A 27,347-nucleotide genomic window follows, 5' to 3' on the forward strand; every position below is an offset into this window, starting at 1 on the left:
CCCTGTAAAAAATCAATAAAGTATATTAAGAAGAAGAAGAAGAAGAAGAAGAAGAAGAAGAAGAAGAAGAAGAAGAAGAAGGAGAAGAAAAGAAAGAGAACTAACGAGCCTAGGACAGCACTGGGCTGGGACAGGGGGGATGGGGGGGGCGGGAGGTACCGATCCCCAAGGAGAGGCGCTTCTGGGGCGCTGGGGCGCTGGGGCCCTGCCCCCCCGCCCCCCCCCCCCCTTCAGGCCCAGCCCGTGACACGAACTGGGGAGCCACTCAGAGCCGGGCTCACACCTCCTGGCACCAGCACCAGCCCGGCTTTAAATAACAACTCTGGTTATTTTGGTGCCTGAGCCTATTTCGCCATCTGGCGCATCCTCGTGCCTTTCCCAGCTCCTGTTCGGGCAGGAAGAAGGCCGGACAGGAAAACCAGCCCGGGCCCAGCAGCTCCCACCCACGCCAACTGGGAGCCCTTCAGACCACGTGCCGCCAATGGAGCCCTCGCTGCAGGCTGCAGCCTCTTAGCTCTGAGCAGCAGGCTTACAGACCGCCTTCTTCCCAGGTTCGATTCTGCCCAAGGGCACATGCCCGGGTTTCGGGCTCCATCCCCGAACCCGGTCAGGGCACGTGTGGGAGGCAGCCAATGTGCCTCTCTCACATTGATTTTTTTGGGTTCTTCTCTGTGTGTCTCCCACGCTCTCTCTAAAAAAAAAAAATAAATAAAAATAAATAAAAAATTATTTTAATTTAAAAAGCACTCCTCTGCCTGAGTGCTTTGGGTGACATGATGGCCCAAAGCTACCCTAGCCTGGCCGGTGTGGTGCAGTGGTTGATCATCATCATTGATTTAAAAAATATATATTTTATTGATTTTTTTACAGAGAGGAAGGGAGAGGGATAGAGAGCTAGAAACATCGATGAGAGAGAAACATTGACCAGCTGCCTCATGCACACCTCCCACTGGGGATGTGCCGGCAACCAAGGTACATGCCCTTGACTGGAATCTTCAGTCCGCAGGCCAGGGCCCCACCTTTCGCTTGGTAAACTCCCAGGGCTGCCGGCCCGGCTCCTCCTGCGGCCCCAACACCAGGTCCGCAGGGAGCCCTGAGAAGAAGGGTGGGACCCGAGCCAGCACCCCAGCTTCCAAGGCCTGCACCTCAGGAACGAGCCCCCAACACATCCCGCTTGGAAACCCGGGGAGGAGCAGCCCAATGGGAGGACTCACCGCCTCGGGGGCGCTCTTCCCGCGTCTGGATCCGCGCTCTTCGGCGGCCACGGGGCCTCCTCTCCCGGCGAGGGGTCCTGGGGGGCCGCCACCTGCGCGCACAGCAGAGGCTCCCGCGGCTCAGGCTCCGGGGAAAGAGCCTCAGCCCAGGCCCGGCTGCCCCAGGGCGGCCCCCTCCAGCTGCGGCCCTTCAGCCCTGCAGGCCCCCAGCTGCGTGCGTGTGTTTATGGGGGGAGGGGGGGAGCCCAGTGGATGAGCCGTGACCTAGGAACCAGGTCAGGGTTCGGTTCCCGGTCAGGGCACAGGCCGGGGATGCGGGCTCCAGCCCCAGTGGGGGCGTGCAGGAGGCTGCCGGTCCATGATCTTCTCTCCTCATGGATGTTTTCTTTTTCTCTCTCTCTCCCTCCCCCTTTCTCTCTGGAATCAATAAAAACATATTTAAAAATATTTGCAGCGGAAACCGGTGTGGCTCAGTGGATGGAGTGTCGACCTGCGGACTGAAAGGTCCGGGGTTCGATTCCGGTCAAGGGCACGTACCTTGGTGGCGGGCACATCCCCAGCGGGAGGCGTGCAAGAAGCAGCTGATCGATGTTTCTAGCTCTCTGTTCCTCTCCCTTCCTCTCTGAAAAAAAACAAAAAAATCAATATATATATAAAAGAGGTCCTAAAGGGAGCCCAAAGCGACCCTACTGGAATTGGCCTTTCGGAGGCTTTAAAAATGTATGTCGCAAAGAATCAGTGCTTGTCCTGGCCGGTGTGCTCAGTGGCTAGAGTCTGCGCCCCGGATTAAAGGGCCCCAGTTAGATCTGGACAAGGGCACGGACCTCGGTTGCAGGCTCCTCCCCGGCCCCAATGGATGTGTCTCTCTCACATCCGTGTTCCCCGCTGCCTCTCCCTCTCTGCCCCTCCTTCTAGAAATCGGTGGGGAAATGTCCTCGGTGAGGACTGACGGGAAGCGCTGACATGCGGATCACGAGTGGGTGCGTGTGGTTGAAAAGTCCCGTTACCACGCCTTTCTCCCGGCCCCACGGGAGCGAAGCGAGGGTTCAAGTCGTTGGGTCTGGGAGGTGGCGAGGCCCCGCCAACCGGCCGGTTCCCGCCCCGCGAAGCTCGGAGCTGATCTAGCTCCGCGGGGGCCTTCCTGGGGGGGGGGGGGGGCAAGATGGAAGATGCGGGAACTTCTGAGCGATGCGGCGCAGGAAGAACCCACAGAGGAGAGCAAAGCTCGGAGACATCACGTGATCTGGGAGACGCTTCCGGGTTGATTTCCTTGCAGTTTCGGGGGGGGGGGGGAGTGCTCCCTCCCGCCAGCCTGCATCCTCAGCGGCCCTCACTGTCTGTCAGAGATTGTTAATGTCTCTCCCTCCCCCTCCCTCTCGGCGATCCACACAAAATGCACAAAGGGGCGGGCGCTGCAGGGGGTTGGAGGGAGACGTAGGTGAGACTTGCAACAATCAAAATAAAAGCGATTTAAAAACCCTGGACGTTTATTTATTGGGGCCCCGGGAGCTGGGAAAGTCACCCCTATTTCTGTCTCCCCCGCTTCATGGGACTCCACTCGGTTGTCGGCGCGGCGGGCATTGGGGTGCGGAAGGGAGGGACGGCGTGTTCCCCATCCCGCCGGGAGGACACTGTCTGCGGCTCCGCTCGCCCCGGGAACGGGCTGGACCGCGTGACCGCGAGGCTGTCTCCTTTGTCCCCTCGGCGGGGTGCGCGGTGCGGGGTGCGGGGCCGCTGATGTCCGCAGAGGACACGGCCCGGCCCCGCAGCGGAACAGCCGGCGCCGCGTGAGGCGGACGGACCCCGCCGCCCCCCCCCCCCGCCGGGAGCGCACCCCAATGCTGCCCCCCCCCCCCTTTATCCGATCAAGACTTTCAGACAAAACAATTTCTCCTTCTCCCTGCGAGCAGCCCCAGGAAAGCCATGTAAGCTCTTGTAGCTGATTTTTAAAAAATATATTTTATTGATTTTTCAGAGAGAGAGAGGGAGAGTTAGAAACACCAATGAGAGAGAAACATCGATCAGCTGCCGCCTGCACACTCCCCACTGGGGATGTGCCCACAACCCAGGTGCATGCCCTTGACCGGAATCGAACCCGGGACCCCTCAGTCCGCAGACCGACGCTCTATCCACTGAGCCGCACGGGCTGGGGCTGGAGCTGATTTTTTTAAATCCTCACCCAAGGACACGCTTTTGTCATTGATTCTCCGGAGAGAAGGGAGAGGGAGGGAGAAGAGAGAAATGAGTGGCTGCCTCCCGCCCTGGCCAGGGATGGGACCTACCACTGCACCCTTCAACCGCCCGGTCCCCCCGCCGGCTGCAGTCCTCCGTGTCTGAGATGGGGTATGTCATGTGCCTCGGGCTCTGAGAACCGATGCGCCACTCTTCCTGCCGCCTGGTTTTACAGAAAAGGCAGCAAACAGCGCCGTCCGGTGATGTCACTGCGGGAACGCGCAGGGAAAATTCCATGGAGTTCTCCGGAGCAAACAATGCCACGAAGCCGACCCTGTCCCCGAACCCGTCCCCCCCCCCCCCCCGACCCAGAACCCCCGGGGGACCGTGCCGCCGGTGTCGCAGATGTTTGCTAATTCAGCCCCAAAGCCCAGCGCCCCCGCTTTTCTCCAGAAACGGGGGGCCGGGCCCAGCGTAGCTCTGCGGCGGCTCCACAGCAGATGGCGGGGCGCCGCGTCCTGGGTCCCCATGGATCGCGGTCTGGGAGCCAGAAAGTGCGCGGCCAGCGGCCAGGGTCCCCGCGGCCAGCGCCCGTCATTGCCTTCGCCGGGGACGCCGGGCGGCGGGGGCTGCGGGCGTGAAACGGGGCGGAATCAAAGCCCCCTCGTTGCCAAACCGGGGCCCAGCACTTTCCTTTTCCCAAAGGAAAACTGGACCGGCCTGGACACCGTCCTCTGCTCGCTCCTGAAGGCCCGTGAGAAAATCAGATCCTAGCGTTCTGTTCCCCAAGGGGGGGGTGGGGGGCACGGTATAGCCCCCCTCCCCGCCATGGAGCTCGCCATTCAAACCGGGAGCCGCGGCCGCTTCAGACAAACACCATCCATTCCTTTGGAGGGTCTTGCTCACACAGACAGTACGCTATCGATGTTCCCGAATTTACCAGTTTTTTCTATTTTTTCGTTTTGTTTTGTGTTTTTGTTTTTATAGGTATCAGAGAGGGAGAGGGAGAGAAACATCCATGATGAGAACCATGGATCGGCTGCCTCCTGCACACCCCACACGGGGGATGGAGCCCGCAACCCGGGCCAGTGCCCTGACCGGGCATCGAACCCTGATCTGGCTCATGGGTTCTCAGTTTTGGAATGTTACTTCGCCGCCGCCGCTGAAAAGAACCCTGGGCTCAAGACCGCGTTCGTAGAGCGCTGTTAACAGCTCTTGTCAACGGGCCGCTGTTAATCCCGCAAATAGGGTTTCTGTAGCCCACCAGCTTAAAGGGCAAAGGAAGCAAGAGGGCCCACAACGAACACTTGCTAATTCAAGCTGTTCACAAGCATATGCTTGACATGGATTGTTACCTAATGGGATCTCCCCCCCCCCCCCGTTTTCATTTTGTTTTTTAAAATATATTTTTTTGATTTTTCAGAGAAAGAGGGAGTTAGAAACACCTGAGAAACATCAATCAGCTGCCTCCTGCACTCCCTCTTGGGGAGTGCCCACAAGCAAGGTACATGCCTTTGACTGGAACTGAATCTGGGATACCCTTCAGTCCTCAGGCCAACACTATCCACTGAACCACACGGGTCAGGACCCCCTCCCCCCCGCCCCCGTTTAATATCCCTGAAAGCCAGCTGATTTGGCCAGCTGCATCTGAGATCTGTGACGTGATGAGATGCAGTATATTCTAACGGCGGAACACAAGATCCTCAAACCACCCCCCTTTTAGTTTTGTACATGTAAGTGGAATGTCTTTAAAATTATCCACTCATTTTCACCTGGGTCTGAAATGTTTGATGGAGTTTCCCTTTAAAAAATGTTTTTATTGATTTCATAGACGGAGATAGATCAATGATGAGCATCATCAAAGGGCTGCCTACTACACGCCCCACACTGGAGATGGAGCCTGCAACCGCTGCACGTGCCCTGAGGGGGAATCGAACTCTGACCTCCTGGTTCATAGGTCAACACCCACCACTGAGCCACACGGGCAGCACAACTTTCACTTAACTCCCATGAAAACATGTACCCTGCTTCGTTGCTCATTATTTATTTCGAGGAACTTTTAAACACCAAAGTGTTTGCTGAATCTTGATTTTAGAAGGAACAGTTGTCAGCAATTACATAACTCCATTTTTGAACTTAGATGTGAATATGCTTTGAATATACAGTGAGGGCGGGATTACGAACACTTCCCTTTATAAATCCTGTTCAAATCGATCACACCTCTAATTTACCTTTCATTTAGAATTATTTCAATAAATCAAAGGGAAAGCCGATGTTTAATTTATAAAGTTTTATTTTTGTATATGTGCTAAATCTTAGACCTGTGGACAATCTTCAGTCAGTCTCGGCTTGAAAAAGGCCGAGAAGTGTGTGATCTGGTGGTGAAATTTCCTTTTGGGAATCTGGGTTTCAAAATTAAAAACATTTCACTGATTTCCAAGTTTAAAACATGATGTATCTTTCCCCCTTTTTTCTCACACCTCTAAGTTTGGAGGAGAAGTGCTACATTTTGCAAACAAACCAATCGTCAGAAATACAATCGGCAGCAAGGTAATACATCGAGCATTTTTGCAGCGAATCACACCCAAAACTTTCCGAACACTGAACACTCCCATCGGTGCGGGACCAATTCCGGTTGAGCCTTACTATGAACCAGTACTGAATGGTTTTCCCGGTAACACAAAACTGGGGGCGGGGGGAGGGCGTGTTCTATTCACTAGGCAGTATGTAGGTACCTTCAAACTAGAGACCAAAATCGGGCACTTATAATGAATGAAAAGGCAATTTTCTTATCCAGTTACAATTCTAAATAAGGCAGGATATCCACCAAATGAACCACAAAATTCAGCAGAGTTCTTGGAGAACGTAAGCTGGAAAAATACTCAAAAACACTTGAAAGGAACTCTTTTTGGAGTTATCTGAAATATTCAGACTGCTGCTTTCGTTTAGAAAGGTAATGCAAATAAAAAAAGGACCCTCATCTTTTGAACCACTACAAGGATTAAATACTTAAGTAGTTGTTATTCGCTAATAAAAGTTAACCATGAAAAAATATAAAACATTTTAATAATTCTAAATTTGTATACATAAGAGCTAAAAGACACAAGGTTGGGAAATTATTACTGAGAAAAATCAACGAAAGACAAAACCCCAAATAGGATTGTTATTTCTGCCTCTAGGATGCTGAACATGGAAATTTCTTGGTGGAGGGCTTAGAAACAGCAGCAATATGGTTGTCGCCAAGGTGTGCACTAAAACACTTCGGTCCAACAGGGCAACGCCCTGGCCCACAGATGAACAGTGAAAGTATCTTCAGTCTTTATGTCAACAGCTTCTACCGTCTTCTAGAAAGGAATCATGCCATTTAGAATTCTGGGGATACTTCTTCGAAAGGAAGACTAGCGATTCCGCAACAAACATTGAAAGTAGGAAATATATATATGGCTCAAGAAATCAGTTGAGGAATAAATAATCTTTAGGCACTTCGAAGACTTGAAGTTTAAAATGTGCCATTTATGTTCAGAAAAAGATCTCAAAATCACCACTACGTTGCTCTTACAATAACATGCATCTTAAAATTTCCGGTTATACATTAATGCTTGTTTAAGAGTTAAATATAGAAAATAATCTGCACAAACAAACAAACAAACAAAAATAACTCTGTTCATTTACCCTTGACCCTGGTCACAACAGAGACCACGCTTCCTCAAATGGAGGGAAGACAAGACGGAGTCCCAGCCTCACCTGGCACAGGGGCCTGTACACGGAAAGCAACCACGGTTGGAGCGCCCTCCAAGGAGAAAATCCACAGCCTTCTAGAACGCCAAGCCATTCAAGTCGCTAAAGGAAGTGCATCTGTTAGAAGTAGGGAACGCCAGTTGCCCCTGGATGGCGAGATGGTGTGTCATGAGGCCACTTGTCCGGATCAGGTGGACCTATTGCTAAGGAAGCTTGGAAGTGAGGAGCTTTTAAAGGAGAAATTACCAAATGGAGTTGTAAACAGCTCCCATCAAACGGAACGTTCAGATGTAATATATTTAAGGTAGAAAACAGGATCTATCTGGTGTCAAAATTCCCTAGTGTCACAGAAACCCTGGAAGCGCAGATGGACTGCAGAGAAATGCAAGATACCAAAGCTCCCTCTGAAACACTCCCCTCTGACCACAATGCTGTCTCTGCTTCGCTCCGTTCCAACCACAGCCTTTTGACAAGTTTCCTGTTAACTGAACTTTAAAAAGTACAACCAAGCTTGTGCTCGTTAAATACACATGTATATAAAAAACATACAAAAAGTACAAGATTGATTGTTGGGAGCTGTCCCGGGGCAGGTCCCGTTTCCCTAAACCCTCAGCGAAGGGCCGAGGCCAGCCCTCCCCGTGCACAGGACCCCAGGGGACCAGGGCCGCTGTGCAGAGCTCACTTCCATGTGCAGTCCTTCAGGAAAAAAGGACAGAAACACCACCACACCAAGACAAAAAGCTCTTTGAAATCAAACTCTATTTGTGAACTGAGCAAAATAATTTCTACAAAACAAAACAGCAAAACATTTCAACATATTGAGTCGGGGGGACGGCATCTGTGTGCAGGGGTGTTTGGTTTCTAGACAGGTTCCAAAAACTTACAGATTCAAGGTACCAGCTCTTTCCAATACAGTATAACCGATGCGTTTCTGATCTTTCAGTCAGTGTTTATTCGGAAATCACCAGACCTCAATGATGGCAACTAACCAGTAGTCCTCCTTCATCAGACCCTGCTTCAAACGTGAAACCTTCTGGGGTCAGGGAAAAGGAACCAGGACGATTCTTGCTTTCAAGTAAAACTGGCTGAGCAAACTCAACCGGATGCCTCGGTGCAGCGGCACCAAGCTCTGTGGGGCTGGGGACTTCCGCTTCACTGCGATCCAGAAGGAAAATTCGAGAAAACACACCTAATAAGCTCTACCAAAGAAACAAAACAAGCACACCAAATACAGTCTTCTATTAGGCTCCGAGCATCCTGACATAGCGAAGTTTTGCATATTTGTCTTAAATGTTTTAAAATTCCCATCACTGACACTTGTCTCTCTATCCCACCCAAAGATATAACTGTCCAACAGGTGTAAGCAACGTGTGAAACTAACCGAAAACCGCCTGGTGGCCCGGTTCTCCCTTGTTTGCAGGGTTATGTTCTAGGCGGAGAAGGAAAAGCTGAGCGTCTGGGACGGCTGTCGCCTGGGACAGCGCCGTCCTGGTGATTTGTCCTCACTGGCTACACTAACCCGTGGGAAGCCATGCTAAATGTCACAGCGGAACTACAGCTTCGAAAGGATGAACTAAGATCCGAGTGAAAAGGCAACGAAAAAGAGCTAGAAACAAACCTCACCAACGTGCCACATCAACCCAGCCATCTCCAGGCTGGCAGCCCCCCGCTCCCAGAACGAGCCCGACTCCGGTGGCAGAGAAGGAACGGGACCTATGGGTGCGGGGACACGGACGGCTGCTGGGCTGCTGTCGGTTATGGTGTTTTGGTGAAGGGGCTGGCCGGCTGCTGGGCACACCGCTGGCCGCCGAGCGCATGGGGAGAACGGGAAAATGAACTCTGTCGCTTTTGCAGATTTGCGAGTCTCATCAAGAAAAAAGGTTCTTGCTCAAGAATTAACAGTCAAACATTAATATACTATATACACCTTTGCCATTTACACATTAGCATCAGGCCATTTATTACAAAACACTATACACTTTCCACTGCAGGCGGGTTATATATGGACAGCAAGTTTCTGCAGATAAGACAGTGAATAAACTTTCCACTCCATGTTGATTAGGAATAGTTTTTTTTTTTGTTGTTGTTGTTTTTTGTTTTTTGTATTTTTTTTTTTTAGTTTTAAATATTAGCCAGACACAGAAAAAGGTTGGACTGTAAGGCCTGGGTGCACAGTCTTGATGGAACCAGTTAGGCGTGTGCGTTTCACTGATCCTTCGTCTGCGGCGGGGACACGTCTTCGCTGCCCTCGTAGTTTTCTTGTGCTCGCTGACCAGCTCGCTGCGGGTTGTTCATGTGATGCGCCGCGGGGCCGGTGTACGGCTGTCCGTGCACGTGGTTGTTCTGCAAGGAGAGAGGACACAGGCGTGTGAACCTGAAACCTCGTAAGCACAGGCTGAAGTTGGTGGACATGTCAACACTTCTAGGATCCCTGGGACTTCCCAGAGAAGAGAAAGGTGTGGCCCCCACTGGGGAGGAAATAGTGGCCGGAAGAGAAAAGCCTAAATGCGAACCCAAAGCCCCAGGCAGCGCAGGCCGTTGCCTAAGTGATCTTCAGTGTCACCCCCGGCTGACAGCGAAGGGACCCAGCTCACCACCACTCCCGGTCACAGAGAATCAACTGGGAGCCAGAGCAACCTATTCTGCTGCCTCCAGGCGCCCACATGCTCCACCGAACCCGGCCCTTTTCCGCCCAATCCCGCCAGCCAGGCTGCGCCGACTTTTCTGATAGCTTTCTCTAGTTAGTATCATGGAAAGCCTAACACGCAATCTCTAACCATATAACGTGCTTCCCCCTGACACGTGGGGAAGAACGCCTCAGCGGGATCGGAAAGGCTGGCTCCTGGGAACTCGCTAAAAGCCAAATGGGCAGCTCCGGGCGGCAGGGCCCACCAGGGGCTTTGCTGCCTCCAAAGGCCTGAACTGATCACACTGGGTTTTAGAAAGAACTCTCACTTTGAAAGTTTCTTCATCCTAACTTTATTTATTGATTTTACAGGAAATTGATGGAACTAATAAATCCTTGATTTCCCCCCAACCACTTTCACGGTCTTGTTAGGCTAAATAACCAAGAAATCCTACATGTTAACGTCCTCACAATCCATTTGCAGACTAAGCCTAACAGATGTTGTCATAATCCTTTGTACAGTACTCTGTTTATGTTGACACAAATTATCGCCATTTGCCAGGTTTCCCTCCTAGTAAGAGGGGCACTAGCTGACCAGAAAGACTCCCCATCTCACCTTCCTCCAATCAGGCTCCGTCTGATCACGCCCCCAAAGCTCGTCTACATAATCCCTCTTCTACTTGCGTTACAACAAAAAAGAAGCCATCCTTTAAATATGCATAAGACTTAATTCCCAGGGATAAAACCCCCCCGACGCCCATGTACCTGTTGATACTGAGATCCGGGGGAGTGGGGGTACAGTGGGGCATCTTCAGGGGGAGGCGACTCATGCTCATCTGGCGCGTCTTGGTCATCTGGCTCCTAGTGTTAGAGATTTAAAGACAAAGAATCACACAGGCAAACTCACGTTTATTTTAACCTTTTTTCTATCCTATCTAATAAAGAGGGAATATGTTTATTGCTGTTACAACCCCACAAAGATCATGGAGCCCACAGCGGATAGACTGCCACACCCTCAAAGACGGCAGTGTCCACAGCCACAAGATGGCGGCGCCCAGTCCCCTCAGCCCCGCCTGGGCGGCAGGAGCGTGGCATGCCCGGGCCCTCCCCACGCGCCTGCCTCCAGAGTCCCCCAGTCCCCCCAGTCCCCTCAGCCCCCCAGTGCCAGCCTGAGGTGCAGCAAGCCTTGGATGGTGGCTGCCCACCTGCCCAGGCCCGCCCAAGGCTCACGTAACCAGGGCTGGCAAAGGCTTGTGCTGCCAGCAGTGGCAGCAATGGAGGTGTGATGGGGTGTCACCTACCCCCACCCCCCATCACCGGGTTGCCTCCCACCCTGAGGGCTCCTGGACTGTGAGAGGGGAGAGGCCACGCTGAGGGATCCCCCTCCAGTGCATTTTCATGCACCGGGCTTCTAGTTTAAAATAAACAATTAAAATATTGATAAAACTGACCCACTAACAATTTTTCTTTTACTGCAGATAAACAAATTAAAACAATTAAAAAAAATTCCTGGTTTGGATTCTCTTAGAATTACTACATTTCAGGCAATTTTATAGAAATTTCTCAAGAAGGCACGCTCTCAATTACTTAAGACCACACGTAGTAAGCACGGAAGCCAAGACCCCAACATCATATTTCCACATTATTAACACATAAACACTAGCCTATGAAGTAAAGAATTACTTTGGTTTCTTCCATTCCTATCTGCTGCACACTGGTGGCTTTGTTTACCTCCTCTGGACAGAGTTCACAAGCTTTTGCAAGGGTCATCCTAGCACTATGCGATCTCTCCAAGAAATAACCATTTGAGGTCTCATTGCTTTGCACCGGAGGGGACCAGTTGTTATACGTGTACTGAGGGTTGCCAGTGTACGGTCGTCTTTCGAGCTCATCTCCGAGCCACTCCACTGCCCAGGTCCACTTTCTTTTCAGATCGCCATTGCCCTTCAAAAGAAAACGATTTATGCCAAAGGTTTTGGGATCCTTTTCAAAGTGAACTTAAAGACGACGACTCCAAATTCTCATGATTCTGATCTCCTTCATTCTGACTCAAGAGTTCTACAAAATTGTAAGAGAAAATCCTCACCTGCAAAATCTGGTAAGCAACAGGACAATTGCTAAAGAGAGCCACCATGCACTTTATGCACTGGTACGCTCTCTTCTGATAGTGATTCTTAGAGCGCTGGATTGTGTCAAACAGCCCATCTCGGTCATCTGGGATTCCTTTAAGTGCATTATGAATTCTGAAAGAGAACCAGATAGAAAATAAAAACGTCTAAAATCAGATAGCAGCTAACATTTATTGAGTGCCTACTACGTGCCACTCAGTATCTTTGACGCAGTCATGTACTCTAGTGCTAGACAGTAGGTAGCTACCAATCCCTTGGATAGATGAGAAAAGGGGCAGAGGTTAAATAGCTTGCTCAAGGCCATATAGCTTCCTAGTAGTGAGGCTCTTACCAATTTATTAACAATTTCAAAATGATTTTGCTAGGTATGGAATGAAAATACACGACCAGAAGTGACAGAGTAATACAAACTTTAAAAATTAAAGTTTATAACAACTAAGTACTTAAGAACTTGCTCCATCAGTTCCTTTTCTAAAACTGCATTTCCAAAGGTAAGTTACAATCCGGGGACTCGGACACAGTGACATACTTTGGAAATCCAGAATTAACTTGAATTCTAATAATGAGAGTATGTGGCAGGCAAAACAATTTTCCCCAGCAATACAACTGGGCTGCCTGGCCAAGGATGATTTCATTTCAACGCCTGCCAAACTACAACAGAACAACGTGCAGTCAATGATTTATTGTTCTGGCCCTCCATGAGCAATTTAAAAAACGGGTGTGGCCTTAGGCGGTTTGGCCCAGTGGCTAGAGCGTTGGCCTGCATACTGAAGGGTCCCGGGTTCGATTGCAGCCAAGAGCACATGCACGTCTTGCAGCTTAATCCACAGAAGGGAGTGTGCAGAAGGCAGCCAATCAATGATTCTCTCCCATCATTCATGTTTCTCTCTCTCTCCCTCTCAGAAATCAATAAAAATATGTAAAAATAAATGAAACAAACTTTAAAAAAACGATTGTGGGGCAAGCATGTGCCTTGTTTCTTTTGTGTTCAAACCCCACGCGCCAGTAGACAAAACGTGGTATATCCACAGTGGATTACTGTTCAGCAAAGCAACAAAGCACTGATGTGTGCTCTAACACAGATGAGCTTGCAAACATCACGCTAAGGAGGTAAGTGGTCACAGAAGGACAATTGTGACTCCACTTATTTGAAGTGTCCTGGCAAACCCTGAACATTCTCTGAATAGGAAAGTCCAGAGAGGCAGTAAGTTGGTGGTTTCCAGAGGATGTGTGGTATGGGGTTTCCTTTTAGGGTGATGTAAATATTCTGGAATTAGACAGTGGTAATGGTTGTGCAACATGTGAATGTACTAAAAGCCATTATGGTAAATTTTACTTAATTTTTTTGTTAATCCTCACGGGAGGATATTTTCCCATTGACGTTTTAGAGACAGTGGATGAGAGGAGGAGAAAGAAAACAGCAATTGGTTGGCTCCCATATACAGCCCCGCTGGAGATCGAACCCGCCACCTTTTGGTGTACAGGATGATGCTCCAACCACCAAGCTACCCAGCCAAGGCACAACTATTTTTACACAAGCAAATGTTATCTCATGTGACCAACTCAAAAATGTAATCTAATTCTAAAAAAAGCCTAGGCCCTGGAGCATTAATAAAATGAAAATATTTACCAAAAGCCTATCCTAGTTTTCCTTAATTTAGAAAGAAAAACGTTACTATGTTAAGCATGCAATTTGGGCAATAAGAGGAGGGAGTAAAAATCAAATAAAGTGATGAGAAAAACTTCTTGTTGGTTCTTAAGCTTCTGTTTGTAAGACACAAGGCGCCTACCTGTGCGTCTGCCAGGAGTCCTCAATCAGCAAGATCTGCAGAAGCAGGTCCAAATAGGGCCGCAGCTCGTAAGTGTAGGAGTACGCAACCTGAAAGCAGGCCAGACACAGTGAGCACCTTATCGGAAGGACAACCAACCAAATGATCGATATAGGAATGTTGATTTTTCTTTAACCTGCCACAGAAGTTCACTGAGGACAGTAGATGAGAACTGAGGATTCTCCCAGCAGCAAAAACGAAGCAGTTTGACGGTTTCCTCCGAGTTACTGCAATCCTCAATGATTTTCTTCACATAGCTTGTCCTCACAAATAAAATGTCTGCCACATTCTGCTGAATTGGCATTATAGGCTGTGATAAATTGGGATCACCAAAAGGGTTGGGAAGAGGAGGATTACCTAGAATACAGATGTGCCATCAATGAAAAACCAATAGCTCCTTCACAACAGTACAGAGCTGCCAGCATACAAAACAGCTTATGGGCTTTTAAACTTCTATTTTAGAAAAAACAGCATAAACCTTCGGTCTCGTTTCACATTTATTTATTTAATTTTTTAATAGAAGGATTCTTTTTTAAAGAAACATTTTTATTGATTTTGGAAAGGAAGGGAAAGGGAGAGGGACATAGAATCAATGATGAGTCATCCTTCGGCAGTCTCCTGTACGCCCCCCCAATCAGGGCTGGGGGTTGAGCCAGGCCCTGGATCAAAATTGAACCCAGGACCCTTCATTCTTCGGGCCGATGCTCTAACCTCTGAGCCGAACCAGTTAGGGCAGAATTACTTTAACTGGGAACTGCGCATGCCCAGCAGAATTTCGGAACCACTGTGAGGACCAGAGCATTTGACTTACCATTGATTGAGGACTGCATTCTGGACGAAACATTGCAACAGCGGATCAGCTGTGACACTACTGAGTACAGCTTGCCCAGCTCAGCATACTGGTATTTGATGGGAGGCCCTGGGCCTTCGTCCAGAGACACAAGCATGAAGGTGGCAGGCACACTCAGTTTCAGAAGCTGTGTCTTCTCGGCCACACCTACAAGGAAGAGGGAGACAGAGAAGAATTATGAGAGGAATTAATTGAGATGATACAGGTTTCAATAATAAAGTAGGCATCTGAAGTATTTTTCTATAACTTTTGTGATTAGAGAATTATTTAACCAGCACAGAAATCTACTGAGTTGTACTGAATCTAAAAAGTATTAAGATGGTTCAACAGTGACCATAACATGCCAATCACACCAAGTACCCATCTATTTTATTCAACAAACACCAAAGACTGAACACTGTCAAAACAGTAAGTGCAAGATAGAACAGCATACTTTCTTTTTAATGTCTTTCTTTAAAATAATTCTTTACTGATGAAAGTATTACATATACCGCCCCCCTTTCCCCATTGACTCCCCCCAGCCGGCCCCCAGTAAGGCGTTCTGCCAGGGCAAGAATTACAGGATCCCGGCAAGGAAATGACCAGGTGAGGGAGGAGCAGGTTACTACGAGTGTTGTTACACGAAGTAATAGCATCAACAACAAGGTCATTTAAGTGAATATTCATATTATTCTTAACTGTAAGTGACTTTACTTCAACAAAAACTTATGTAAAAGTCAGTCCTTCACTCAACTTGGTGAGAACATACAACCTGGGGACCTTTTAAAAATGGGGGTGCCTTGGGCTGGCCTTGAGAGTTCTGATTCAGTTGGTTGGGATGGGGTGAGACTAGGAATCAGCATTTAAAAAACCAGACAGACAGATCTGGCACCGCTGCTTCGGGAGAACAATCTGATTGAGCCAGAGACTCTGACCTGTGCCTGCTGCAGAGGTAAGACACGTGCAGAGCTACAGCACAAGGTGAAAAGGGCAGTGAAAGGAGTTTCACATTAAATTCATACCAGCGTCTACGGAACACTGTATTTCACACCAGGTTATGTCTTACCACTCGACTTCAATGACTCCACCACTGAATACACTAACCGGCATTACGGAAACCCAGTTCTTACCTAAATTGGCATACATCACGAACAGGTTGAAATACTGCTGCAGATGGCGCCCGTGCTCCGAGACCTCCCTCCTCAGGAGGTTCAGCACCGCTCTCAGCAGGTGATCGCTGAGGCTCAGGTTGTCATAAGCCTGCGGAGGAGAACACATCAGCGGCTCTTCAGAAACAGGTGCAGGCATGACACACTTCAATTCACATGAAAAAGGGACACACACATGTGTATGTCGAATACAGGCAAGTTTCTAGAAGGACTGATGACAAAGTGATTAGAAAGGGTTGCTTGTTAGAAAAGGGAATGAAGAGCCAAGGTAGATTTCATAATAGAGCCTTCATACTATTCTACTTTTTAAAAAGTCTATTTAACAGTAAGTGTATAATTATGTCACCGCATACAAATGATTCAACAGAGAAAATGGGAAATTTTCAAGAGCCAATAATCACTATTCATTGCTGTGAACTCCTTTAAATGGAACCCACAGACAACACGTTGTGTGGTGTGGGCACACGTGTACATTAGGTAAATATGTGAGAGGGGCACATATATGTGACTTCAACTTCCAGGAAACAGAATTTATTTGTAACTAAAAACCCCGAGCAATTACCTGACTAGAAGGTCCAGGAGACGCAAAAGGCGAAGGGCACGGGCCATCTTGCAAGGAGAAGTGCGCGATGAAAACGATCAGCTTTGCAAACGCGCCCCTCACTTCCGCACTGGGGCACTCCAAGAGGTATTCAGAGAAGCGATTGGAAACATTGAAAAGGACGTTGTGAGCAAACCAAAAGCGCACATTCTTGCTGTGACGAAGGAGAATACACAGTGCATCATACCTGATATAAAGAAAAAAAAGTCTATGAACAGCAATTCAGGAACATGTTTCACGTAGTACAGGGTGGGTCTCTCTGAATCAACTAAAACCCAAAAACCTCTTACTGCTGGAGGGTGCTGCTGGTACTAGTACTGAAATGACAGATGAGTACTATGACTTGGTCTATTCTCACAAAGAGACAGAATAGACAAAGTCTTGTATGTTTTTCTCTATAGGTCTATTATCAAACTCTTGCTAGGTTCACGATGGTAAAACAGCACCTGCCCCACCCTTAACCATCTTACCACTGGTAAGTAAAAATCGTTAAATTAACGCATTATAATGGCCTTTTACACTGTCACAATTAGAAACACAGAAAGCTCGTTCTTTACCCTTTTCATCTATGGCATTATTTAATATAGGAAAGCTAAAATGCATTATTTCCTGATCAAAAGTTCAGATTTTTAACGATCATCCTGTAATCTTTTGTACAGGGGAGGTCAAAGACGATACGAAACAGTAGAAGCAGAAGCCTGCCTTTACTAATAAAAGGCCATGCTTATTATTAAATAATTACTTCAGTGTGCTTTCTCTCACTATTGCTACCAAGAGATTTTAAATTCTGTATTCCAATCTGAAACAAGATTATTATGGTTAGGAAAAAAAAAATAAAAGAACCAAACTAAATGCTAGTAGAATAGGAAGGAAAATCCATTGCCATATGGAAAATCCATACCAATCACTGGCCGAGCCACGGACTACTTTCTTGGTATGAAACCCCGTGGTGAAGAGGAACCTAGCAGCAAGTTGAATACTAATCATGGTGATTTCTTCTGCTTCAGGCAACAGGTGATCTTGCCCTATAAATAAAACAGACATAAAAATGAGACCAATTTCTATATTCAAACCCATTTTCAAACAAGCATACATTCCCACCATTCCTCAAAAGTTTACTCATTAAATAATTCAAATATATATATTTATATATATTTAAATATATTTAATTGACTTCAGAGAGGAAGGGAGATGGAGAGAGAGAAACATCGATGAGAACCACAGATCGGCTGCCTCCTGCATGCCCTCTACTGGGGATTGAGCCTGCAACCCTTGACCAGAATCAAACCCTGGACCCTTCAGTTCACAGGCCAATGCTCAATCCACTGAGCCAAACTGGCTAGGACATGAAATAATTCTTAGTTCTCTAAAGCACATTCCAAACTAATGCTCAAATAAAAAGCCAACCGTTATAATAAACAAAAGCTCCCATTCTTAAAGAGAAGTCTTCTGCAATAAGAGTGCAAACCACCAAATGTGAAACCAAACATGCTGACGCCTCTGGAGAAACCCTGCCAGGAGAGGAGGACCATGCTTTGTCATGAAGCAGCTGCATGCTTTTGGCACTTACCGGGAGGAGGGTTTAAGTAAACACCATTACACGTAAGCAATTTTTTCATGAACTGAAAATACTCCAAGCTGTACTGCATCCGGTTATGCATGAACTGCACGTTCTGCTTGCGCACGCTTCTCTCGATGGCCGAGGGCATGACGATCTGACGGGGCCTGCTGGTGACGGCCAGCTCGGATATGTATCTCACCAACTCATCACCTTGGTCTATGGTGTCCAGTCGCTCATAGAAGAGGATGTAGGCATTCCACCACCTCTTCTGGCGCCTGTATGACATGCGCTTCATCATGTGATCGAACACTTCTCCCATGTACTCTCCCCCGAAGCACTGGTTTTTCATTTCTTCATCGTCATCCATTTTACACTCTGTCACGTCGCCGTCATCGAACTTATACCAGCGGTTCCTCTCACCGTCCACGCCGTTCCTCTGGATGATGTAGGAGTAATAGTGGCCGCCGCTCGCCTGCCCGCTGTGCACCAGCACGCCCACCAGCCTGTACTTGGTGCTGCCCGCTGCCTCGCTCTCGGACTGCTCGTTCTGCTGGATCAGCTGGCTCTCGGGGGTCACGCTATCCCCCTCCAGCTTGGCGACGCCTGCCACCGTGTAAGGCTCCATGTCCAGCTCTCGTGGAAACTCAAAGTAATCATTGAATTTGATCGCACACTCTCTTTCCCAGTCATAGTCAAATCGTTTCAGTTGAATAGCAAGAACAGGAGGTAATTTTTTAATTAGCAGGCGTTTTACAGTATCAACCTGAAATAAACAGACCAAATTACGAGTTGCCACTTTCTTATAATCAATCCATAGCAAAAGAGACTTTAAAATTGTGTTATTCTTTTTTAATTAAATTAATTGAGGTGACACTGGTAGTTCTGTTAAGACTAGTTTGAAATTATGTGTCAACAAACACACAAGGAACACAAGTTAATTCTGTCATAGTTGATATTTTAAAAAATATTAATTAAAACTAGTATGGAAATAGCTAATGCTATTTATTAGAAAGTACAAGAATTAGTAATTAAATTACCCACTGCATGGTTTTTACACGGTCATTAAACCATCATCACTTGTTTGATAACTACTGCTAATCTAATGGAGGTGTAGTTTTCTGTGAGCAAAATGAAGAAATCCAGTAATAGCAGCAAATATTTATTGGGTAACCAGGTATCAAATAACAAGCTAGGTGCAGCCCCGAAGTAACATATTCAATCCTCACAGCCCTCTCTCGGGCAGGTGCTACTGCACCGTAAGGATGAAGGTCAGGAGCAGCACAGAGATCAGTAACTTGCCTCAAATCTGAGACGTGTGGGCGGCAGGCAGTAGGGCCTCACAACTCACCATCTCACCCTCTGGACTTTGACACCCGCCTAAGTGGTGTGTCACCCAACCCAGGTGAGTTCTGTGTGAGAGGGCTTGGGAGCCCACCCAAATACACATTGCTTCTGTCTGAATCGTCTCTCCCAAAAAGATGCCAGCTGCCCATAGATAAAAACCATCAGGTGGGCCTAAAAATCTGACCCAAGTGGTAGAAGAAACCTGACATGGCTAAAGGAAGGAATTCATGGCTTTAGCAAACTCCTTGGTCTTGACAAGTAACTCTGGACGTGAGAGAAGAATTGAGAGGTTCAACGACTCTATAGCTCCGAGGATTTCAGTAGCAGGCTGGCTGAGTATAAATGAAACATGTCTGTGTTTCAGTCAAGAACATGTGATACTAAGCTGTTATGGCTGCTAAAATGATTCACTGTTACCTCCCTCACCTGTGTTCCCTACCCTCCCAGGCAACTTTCTCTCCATCTTCTTTCCCTGACCTTTCAATCAGTTACCATCTCAACTGCCTCTGCTACCACTACAAAGCAGGGTAGAAATGAAGGTGAATTTTAAGAACAAATGTCAACTTCTTCCAAATCCATTAAATGTAGTCATAATTAAGATAAACGAGACAATTCATACCTTCTTATTGCATTTCTCACAATGATATGCATTTGCACCTTCTAATAAATCTCCTTTGACATATTGTTCCAAAGAATCAAGAAGATTTTGGTGATTTCGAATGTCTACATTCAAAGTCGTAAAAGATTCTTCACACTCGTATCTAAAGATATTATTTAAAAAAAGATCAAAAAGGAGTTATTCCTCAGTCTACTAAACATTTGTCTACTAAACATTTAGTCGCGGGCATTTGCAGTATTCTACACCATGAAACCGTGGCTTTGTGGAGAAGTCGAGAACACGATCTTACTAAGACCCTCAAGTTAAAAGCCTGCTCCCCAACAGAACTAGTCTTGTTCTTGTCACAGGCCTGGTCACACGGAGCGCCCCCGTTCTGGCTTAGGGCTTTGTCTAGAGCAGGGTAACAGGCTGTGTGTGGGCCACTGGTCAAATGGGGCCCTGTGCCTGTTTGTCACGTTTTACTGGAACACACCTGCCTTGACCTACTGTCTGTCTGGCTGCTTCCACCAGAACAACAGCGTCGAGTAGTTGCCACAGAGCCCTCAGCCACCCAAAGCCTGCAATATTTATTTTACCACCGGCCTCTTACAGGAAACCAGCCATTTCCCAATAAAATGGAAAACCGTCTAAAACAAATCAAGGACTAACAGGAAGATATAACTGAAGAGCTGGCTATCTGGCCCTAGCCAGTTCGGCTCAGTGGATAGTGTCGGCCTGTAGACTGAAGGGCCCCAGATGTGATCCCAGGTTGTGGCATACAGGAGGCAGCCCCTCAATGATAGATTCTCTCTCATGATGGATGTTTCTCTCTACCTTCCTCTCTGAAATCAATAAAAATATACAAAAAAGTTGGCTATTTTATCAGCAATTAAAAACAAGTATCAACAACATAAACTGATGAACAAAAATAGATCTAGAGACATAAAAGCATCAAACAGACCATCAAAATTCGGGGGGGAGGAGGATGAGAGATCAACCAAAAGACTTGTATGCATGCATATAAGCATAACCAATGGACACAGACAATAGGGGGGTGAGGGCATATGCAGAGGGTGGGCAGGGAGAAGTCAACGGGGAAAAAGGAGATGTAATATAATACTTTCAACAATAAAGAATTTAAAAAAAGATGTGAAAATGAGAATTTTATTGTCCACCTAATGTAACAAGTCTTTTATTTTTTAAATATTTTTATGGTATTTATTTTAGACTGGAAGGGAGAAGAAGAGGGAAACATCAACGAGAGAGAATCATGGATGGGCTGCCTCCTGCACATACCCACACTGGGGATGGAGCCTGCAACCCAGGCATGTGCCCTGACCGGGAAACGAACCTGTGACCTCCAGGTTCATAGGTTGACGCTCAATCCCTGAGCCATACTGACTGGGCATAACACGTCTTTCAAAAGGACCACAAACTGTGCAGGCTATGTGACAACGACATACCCTGATCTGAATGCCTTAACCTAACGCACCTCTCATTCACACAGTATTACTCACCACAATCATTTCTCTCTGCTCCAAAGTGAAGCAGCCCACCAACCATACACACACACAACCCATGACCACATGGAATGCAGCTAGGGCTTGTGGATAATACTGTGATATTTTGGCAAAAAACAATTTCAAACCAACACTGATAGATTCCAAAACAAAATTTCCATGTAATAGGTATAAACATTATCAGTAACTAATTTTTAATAGTTATTGAACTATTTTCAGTAAGTCCTGATCAAACAATTTCCCTTTTAAGTAAAAAAAGCCAATTTGTTTAGTCAACTCTTACTATATTCCTTGTGGAAAACATACCTTAAGGATAATAAATATAATCAATGCTATTTTAAAGGTCAGTATTTCATTTGTATAGGAAATAGTGCTCTATTTCTGTCATCTTGTAAAGTCATTGTGTTTACATTATAATTATTTTAATTCTAAAACGAAGAACAATTTATAAGTAATATCTGCATCAGTATGGAAAATGATTTTATTTCCTCAAAAATAACCATACATAAAATGTAAGAGTATGAAATAGCAAGAGATTATACAGTAAAAAGAAGCAAATTATCTATCTAAAAGGGTAATATGCAGAATGTCCTCGTAGGAGTTTGACAGGGAGTTCTACTGCTCGCTGATGTGTGCTGACCACCAGGGGGTAGAGTGGAACAAAGGAAGGCCCTGACAGCCAGCCAGGCGTAGGAACCCTGCCTGTGCATGAATTTCATGCACCGGGCCTCTAGTTATTTTATGAAAACAAACAAAAAAACTCCCAAAGTAGTGAGGTATACACAGTATATAATTCATCCGGCCAGAGATATTTAGTCACCAGTGGCATACTCCACATAACTAATGAAAATTTTATTTTTGTTAGTAAATAAACAGCACAACATAAACTATGTAATAATTACCACTTACCTATGTGGGCAGCCTTGGCAAATCTTCTGATCAGCAAAGGAACCTCCTAAAACTTTACTTAGCATAGCAGGATGTCCTAAGGCTTTCAAAGCTTCATCTAAACTATCCACCAGAGAATTAAAAAATTCTAAAGCATCATGTTGCTCACGCAGGTTAACAGGCTCACCCCAAAGCCTACAAAATGAATGGAATAGAAGATGTAATATGACACTCCCAGAACAATATATGCAATGTATTTCTCAAGGGTGGAAACCTTTACATGGTAAATGACTATTTTTTTCCTTCAACAAATAATTGCAAGGGCAACCCCCCCCCCTCCCCCCCCGCCCATAGTAGAGTCATAGCAGCATTTTGGTATACGGACTTTAGTGTCCTGCTTTTTAAAATATAGTAATAAACAATTATGAGACAAGGGTATTTTAAAGACAGGACAATAGAATTACGGTTGTATTTTTCAAGACATCTGAGACACATACTGACTTATTTATGGATGGGACTATGCATGAGATTTGCTTCAGAGCAATCTGGAAAGCAGATTGTGGAGTAAACAGCCTAGCCATGGGTTGGTAACTGAAGTAGGGTGACACATACGTAAGGGTTTGTACTATTTCCCCTACTTCCATAAATCTGAGAACTTCCCCAAACAAAGAAAAAACGGTACCATCTTTCAAAGACTAAATGCTGCTGCCCTTTCCTATGACACTTCCTCCCTCCTCCTTTGAGGACACGAGCAAAAGACCTAATAGGAAGTTTGAATATTGCTACTGCTGACACATACAGTGCCTTCTGACATCTATCGGAGAAGTTGAATGTTTTGAGAAGGCACAGGCTTAAGCGGCATCCCCAGCACCACCTGCCCGCAGCTTACCGGAACTGCTTCCAGAATCCTCGGGGCACGTAGTACTGCAGCCGGGAAGCAGCCAAGTGGCCAAAGATAACCTGCAGGTGCCTGAGCACACCGATGTTGTACTCCTTCCTATCCTCCGTTTTACTTAGTGCTGGTTTGTCCTCAAACTGCTGAGGATATCCAAATACATCATCTCTGGGATCCACATTGCTCTGGAAACAACAAACAGCATCGGTGAGCTCATTTAACTTTCAAGTATATGTAGATACACTGAGACAAATGCCAGTTAGTGAACAAGTGATCTGTATGACTACTTTTTATTTCCAAATAACGTTGAGATTGTAAATTTTAATTTCCAACATTTCACAAGAGTTGTTCGGCTATGTACCGGAGAGGTGGGTAATCAGCTGATACCACAGTGTAGCGATGCATTCAGATGGGACATACATGCAGGCTCAGCACTATCAGCTAGGTAACCCGTATAAATAAATCACGGGGGCAACGCATTCTCCATGTAGCTGTTGTATTGCATGAAATAATGCTTGTGAAAGACACTGGAACCTTTGTACATGGTTGGCGGGAAGGTGAAATGGTATAGCCATTGTGAAGAAGAGTTCCTTTAGCCCTAACCGGTGTGGCTCAGTGGATAGAGCATCGGCCTGCAGACTGAGGGGTCCCAGGTTCAATTCCGGTCAAGGGCATGTACCTTGGTTGCGGGCACATCCCCAGTGGGGGGGGGGGGGGGGTGTGGAGGAGGCAGCTGATTGATGTTTCTCTACCATTGATGTTTATAACTCTCTATTTCTCTCCCTTCCTCTCTGTAAAAAAAATAATAAAAAAATAAAATAAAATATAGATTAAAAAAGAAAAGAGTTCCTTTAAAAAATTAACAACAGAACCCTGGCCGGGTGCCTTGTTGGAGTGCTCTCCTGTAAACATAAAGGTTGTGGGTTTAACCCCTGGCTGGGGCTCTAACGGGAGGCAACCCATACCCCCCCTCCCCCCACATATCCTTGGATGAGGATTAAAAATTAAAATACAATCCCCACAGGGTCCATCAGTTCTACTTCTGGGTACACACCCCAAGAACTGAGAGGAAAGTCTCAGAGAGACACATGTGCACTCATGCTCATAGCACATTATTCCCAACAGCCAAAGCTGAAGCAACCCGTGTCCACTGAGACAAAAAGTGGCATATCCACACATGGGATATCGTTCGGCCTTCAGAGGGAAGGAAATGGACACATGCTTTGGCCTGGATAAACCTGGAGGACAACGTATCATGTAAAATAAACCGGTCACAAAAAGACAGATATGGTATGATTCCAATTATGTGAGGGAGCTGGGACAAATTCAGAGACGGAGAGAGACCCGGGGCTGCAGAACTATCTGAGAAACAGACAATATCTAGTCCCTGCCCATCAGAACTTACAGCCTAGGGCAATAAGCACAGATAAAAACATGCAACAAAACCCCAAACTAGCGGAGCGAAGTGCCGAGGGCACACCTTTGCGGAGAACAAAGGCAGGACATCTTATTTGAAATTGTATCGTCTCTTGTCTGCCTTCTTTACTTGTGGGCATAGTCTCTCTGTGCTTAACTACTCAGCATCTCAGAGTTGTGACAGACTACAGAACTAGAGTCTGAACTTCACCAGGGACGGTGTAAGCACCCCCATAAAGCTTTTCTAAAAGGCAAAGATGCTTACAGGCCGAGCAGGAAGCAAGCAATTAATGATGTTCACCTCTCATTGAGGTTTCTCTCTACCCCCGCCCTTCCCCTCTCTCTAAAAATCAGTAATATATTTTAAAACATGAACTAGTTTCAAGTCCAATAGATAGCCCATGCTAGAAGATTCTAGCTTTATTTCCCAACATCTGCCATCAGGCCCAAGGAAAGACAACACTCCCTAAGAGAGAACAGCGTTTGGTATCAGAACGTGGAACAGAAAACAAAAAAGGCCAATAGAATAAAACATTTACCTCGTTGTCCTGCTTCTCATCCCCAGACATATCATCATCTACATCACTACCTGTGCCTTCAATGGCCAGAATACCGTTCCGGATGGAGGGGATCATGTAGAGCTGCTGGATCACAGAGTTCATGTAGCAGGTAGCGCCGGCATTCTTCAGCCCCACAAATCCTTTGGGAGGGCGGGGTCCAACTGGGGGCAGGTACTCCCACTCTGTAAGTGCCTCACAGGCTGCGGAGAGAAGAGGCTCTTCTAGTCTAGTGTGGACATCATTTTCTCCCCTTTCAGCTCTCAGCTGAGCAGTTGACATCAGCAACAACTCCACTCCCAAGGAAGGGGCGCTCTAAGCCCTCAACAAACCCGGGCACACAGCAACGTGCTGCACTACAGGGATTTGTACACCCCACCCGTGAACCCACACTGTATCGGGCGCTGCCACTTCTCATGGCAGCCTCAGCAGCCTCGAGATTGTACAATGCTAATCCCTACGTGCTACCTGTACTTTTAGCTTTATAGGTTAGTCATCATGAACTTTCTACTTTGGAATGTTTTTCAAAGTGCCTTCCAAATGCATGCTGGCATTAAAGGCTATATAAGCACACCAACACATTACAGAAGGACCCCTGCTTCTGGTAGAATAGCTAAAGGTCTAAGCCAGTGGTCGGCAAACTCATTAGTCAACAGAGTCAAATATCAACAGTACGACTGAAATTTCTTTTGAGAGCCAAAAACAGACTTCTGTGCATGGGCTATGAAGTTTCAATCGCACTGTACGTGCACGCCCGCATGTGGTATTTTGTGGAAGAGCCACACTCTGCCGACCACTGATCTAACACCTTTAAAGCAGTCAGTTTCATCGGAATCTCCTACAATGTTTTTTAAAATGACCTTCTATTCTGAAGTCTAACATATAAAATATGACATGTTCTTAAAAATTTATTGTAATAGCCGAAACCGGTTTGGTTCAGCGGTAGAGCGTCAGTCTGCGGACTGAAAGATCCCAGGTTCGATTCCGGTCAAGGGCAGGTACCTTGGCTGCGGGCACATCCCCAGTAGGGGGTGTGCAAGAGGCAGCTGGTTGATGTTTCTCTCTCTTCGATGTTTCTAGCTATCTCTCTCCCTCTCTGTAAGAAAATCAATAAAATATATTTAAAAAAATGTATTGTAATAGATTATATTCTTAAACTTTGTAAATAGTGGTTTTCTCTTAAGGAAAAAAAGGCCTCTGTTGTGTTTGATTTTTCCTTCCTGCTTTTTAGGTCCCTTTCGTTCTGAGCTCCAGCTCCGTATCTGTAAGTTCGGAGTCTATTTCACGGCTTCCCAGGAGCATGGACCGAGGAGAAAAAAGCGCAGGAAAGGGTTATCTTCTCCACTCCTAACCTTCCAAACCAGATTTCCTCGGCGCCACGTGGGCACAGCAGCCAGGAGCTGCTAAGTGAGGGCCTGGACACTGCCAGTGCATGAAATTTGGACTTGGAAGTTTGAACTCTGGCTTTGACTTTGGCTTTGGCTACACAGCATCTGGAGTTGGGGCTTTATTCCAGATTTGGTGGAGATGGGGTTGATTTTGCTCAGTAGTTACACTACATGCAGGAAGGCAGTTAACAAACACTTGACAACTTTTACATTAAGGCTCCCTCCTCACTGGCCATGGTCTTCAATTATACAACCACCTGCTAGAAAGGTTACACTAAACCAGCTGCCGAAAGAAGAGCCGAATTGAAGATGGTTACTACAAAACCAGGAAAACAGAATTTGAGTTCTGTTATCACGACACTGTGTAATACTTACTAGTTATTGCTGTGCCAATGTAATACATTTCAGTCAAAGACTCTACTATCTGCTTGAGATTCCTCACGCAGCCCACAGCCAGTGCCACCAGTAGCTCAAAGCCAGCATTGATGGTGGCTGGGGAGCTGCAGACGGGGATGGCCTGCTCGGCGGGCAGCTCCCCGTTCCTCATGTACTGCAGGTACACATTGGATGCAGGGAAGATGAAGTCGTCAATTAGCTCCTATGAGGCCGAAAGGAAGATGGCGGATTACGATGACATAGCATCTGTGTCATTAGACATTTATGTTGTAGATTACATCACTTGTCAGAACGCAAGACCTTATTACCTCTCCAGAAAACTTGTTTGGATTTTCCAATAAAAAGACCCCACTTTGTAACACTATGCACTACAATGAACAACCATACACAAGTCTGTCTCATTTTAGTCTGACAAAGTGAAAAATTTCGATTTTCCAAAGAGGAAAACTATCAGTGCTTATTTAACTTTAGGAAACT

General features: G+C 46.6%; 1 protein-coding gene across 11 annotated transcripts in view; it reads right to left on the reverse strand.

Moving 5' to 3' along the window:
- Positions 1-9,039: 9,039 nt before the first annotated feature.
- Positions 9,040-27,347, reverse strand: part of USP9X (ubiquitin specific peptidase 9 X-linked) — a 69,271-nt gene continuing 50,963 nt past the window's right edge. For 7 of the 11 annotated variants that reach the window (XM_045570454.1, XM_045570455.1, XM_036460414.2 and 4 more), the window contains 16 exons: positions 26,850-27,072; positions 25,069-25,289; positions 23,108-23,298; positions 22,240-22,413; positions 19,832-19,973; positions 17,878-18,631; positions 17,209-17,332; positions 16,269-16,494; positions 15,668-15,797; positions 14,520-14,705; positions 13,845-14,065; positions 13,670-13,758; positions 11,837-11,993; positions 11,434-11,694; positions 10,516-10,611; positions 9,040-9,467 (listed from right to left, as the gene is read on the reverse strand). In XM_045570454.1, coding sequence (XP_045426410.1) covers positions 9,330-9,467; positions 10,516-10,611; positions 11,434-11,694; positions 11,837-11,993; positions 13,670-13,758; positions 13,845-14,065; positions 14,520-14,705; positions 15,668-15,797; positions 16,269-16,494; positions 17,209-17,332; positions 17,878-18,631; positions 19,832-19,973; positions 22,240-22,413; positions 23,108-23,298; positions 25,069-25,289; positions 26,850-27,072 — 3,333 coding nt within the window. In that variant the 3' untranslated portion in view covers positions 9,040-9,329. Of the gene's footprint in view, positions 9,468-10,515; positions 10,612-11,433; positions 11,695-11,836; positions 11,994-13,669; positions 13,759-13,844; positions 14,066-14,379; positions 14,436-14,519; positions 14,706-15,667; positions 15,798-16,268; positions 16,495-17,208; positions 17,333-17,877; positions 18,632-19,831; positions 19,974-22,239; positions 22,414-23,107; positions 23,299-25,068; positions 25,290-26,849; positions 27,073-27,347 lie in introns of those variants that run through there. The other 4 variants (XM_036460416.2, XM_036460419.2, XM_036460420.2 and 1 more) reach the window with 3 other exon arrangements.

The sequence above is a fragment of the Pipistrellus kuhlii genome, unplaced genomic scaffold (assembly GCF_014108245.1).
Source record: "Pipistrellus kuhlii isolate mPipKuh1 unplaced genomic scaffold, mPipKuh1.p scaffold_m20_p_32, whole genome shotgun sequence".
NCBI classification, from domain to species: Eukaryota; Metazoa; Chordata; class Mammalia; order Chiroptera; family Vespertilionidae; genus Pipistrellus; species Pipistrellus kuhlii.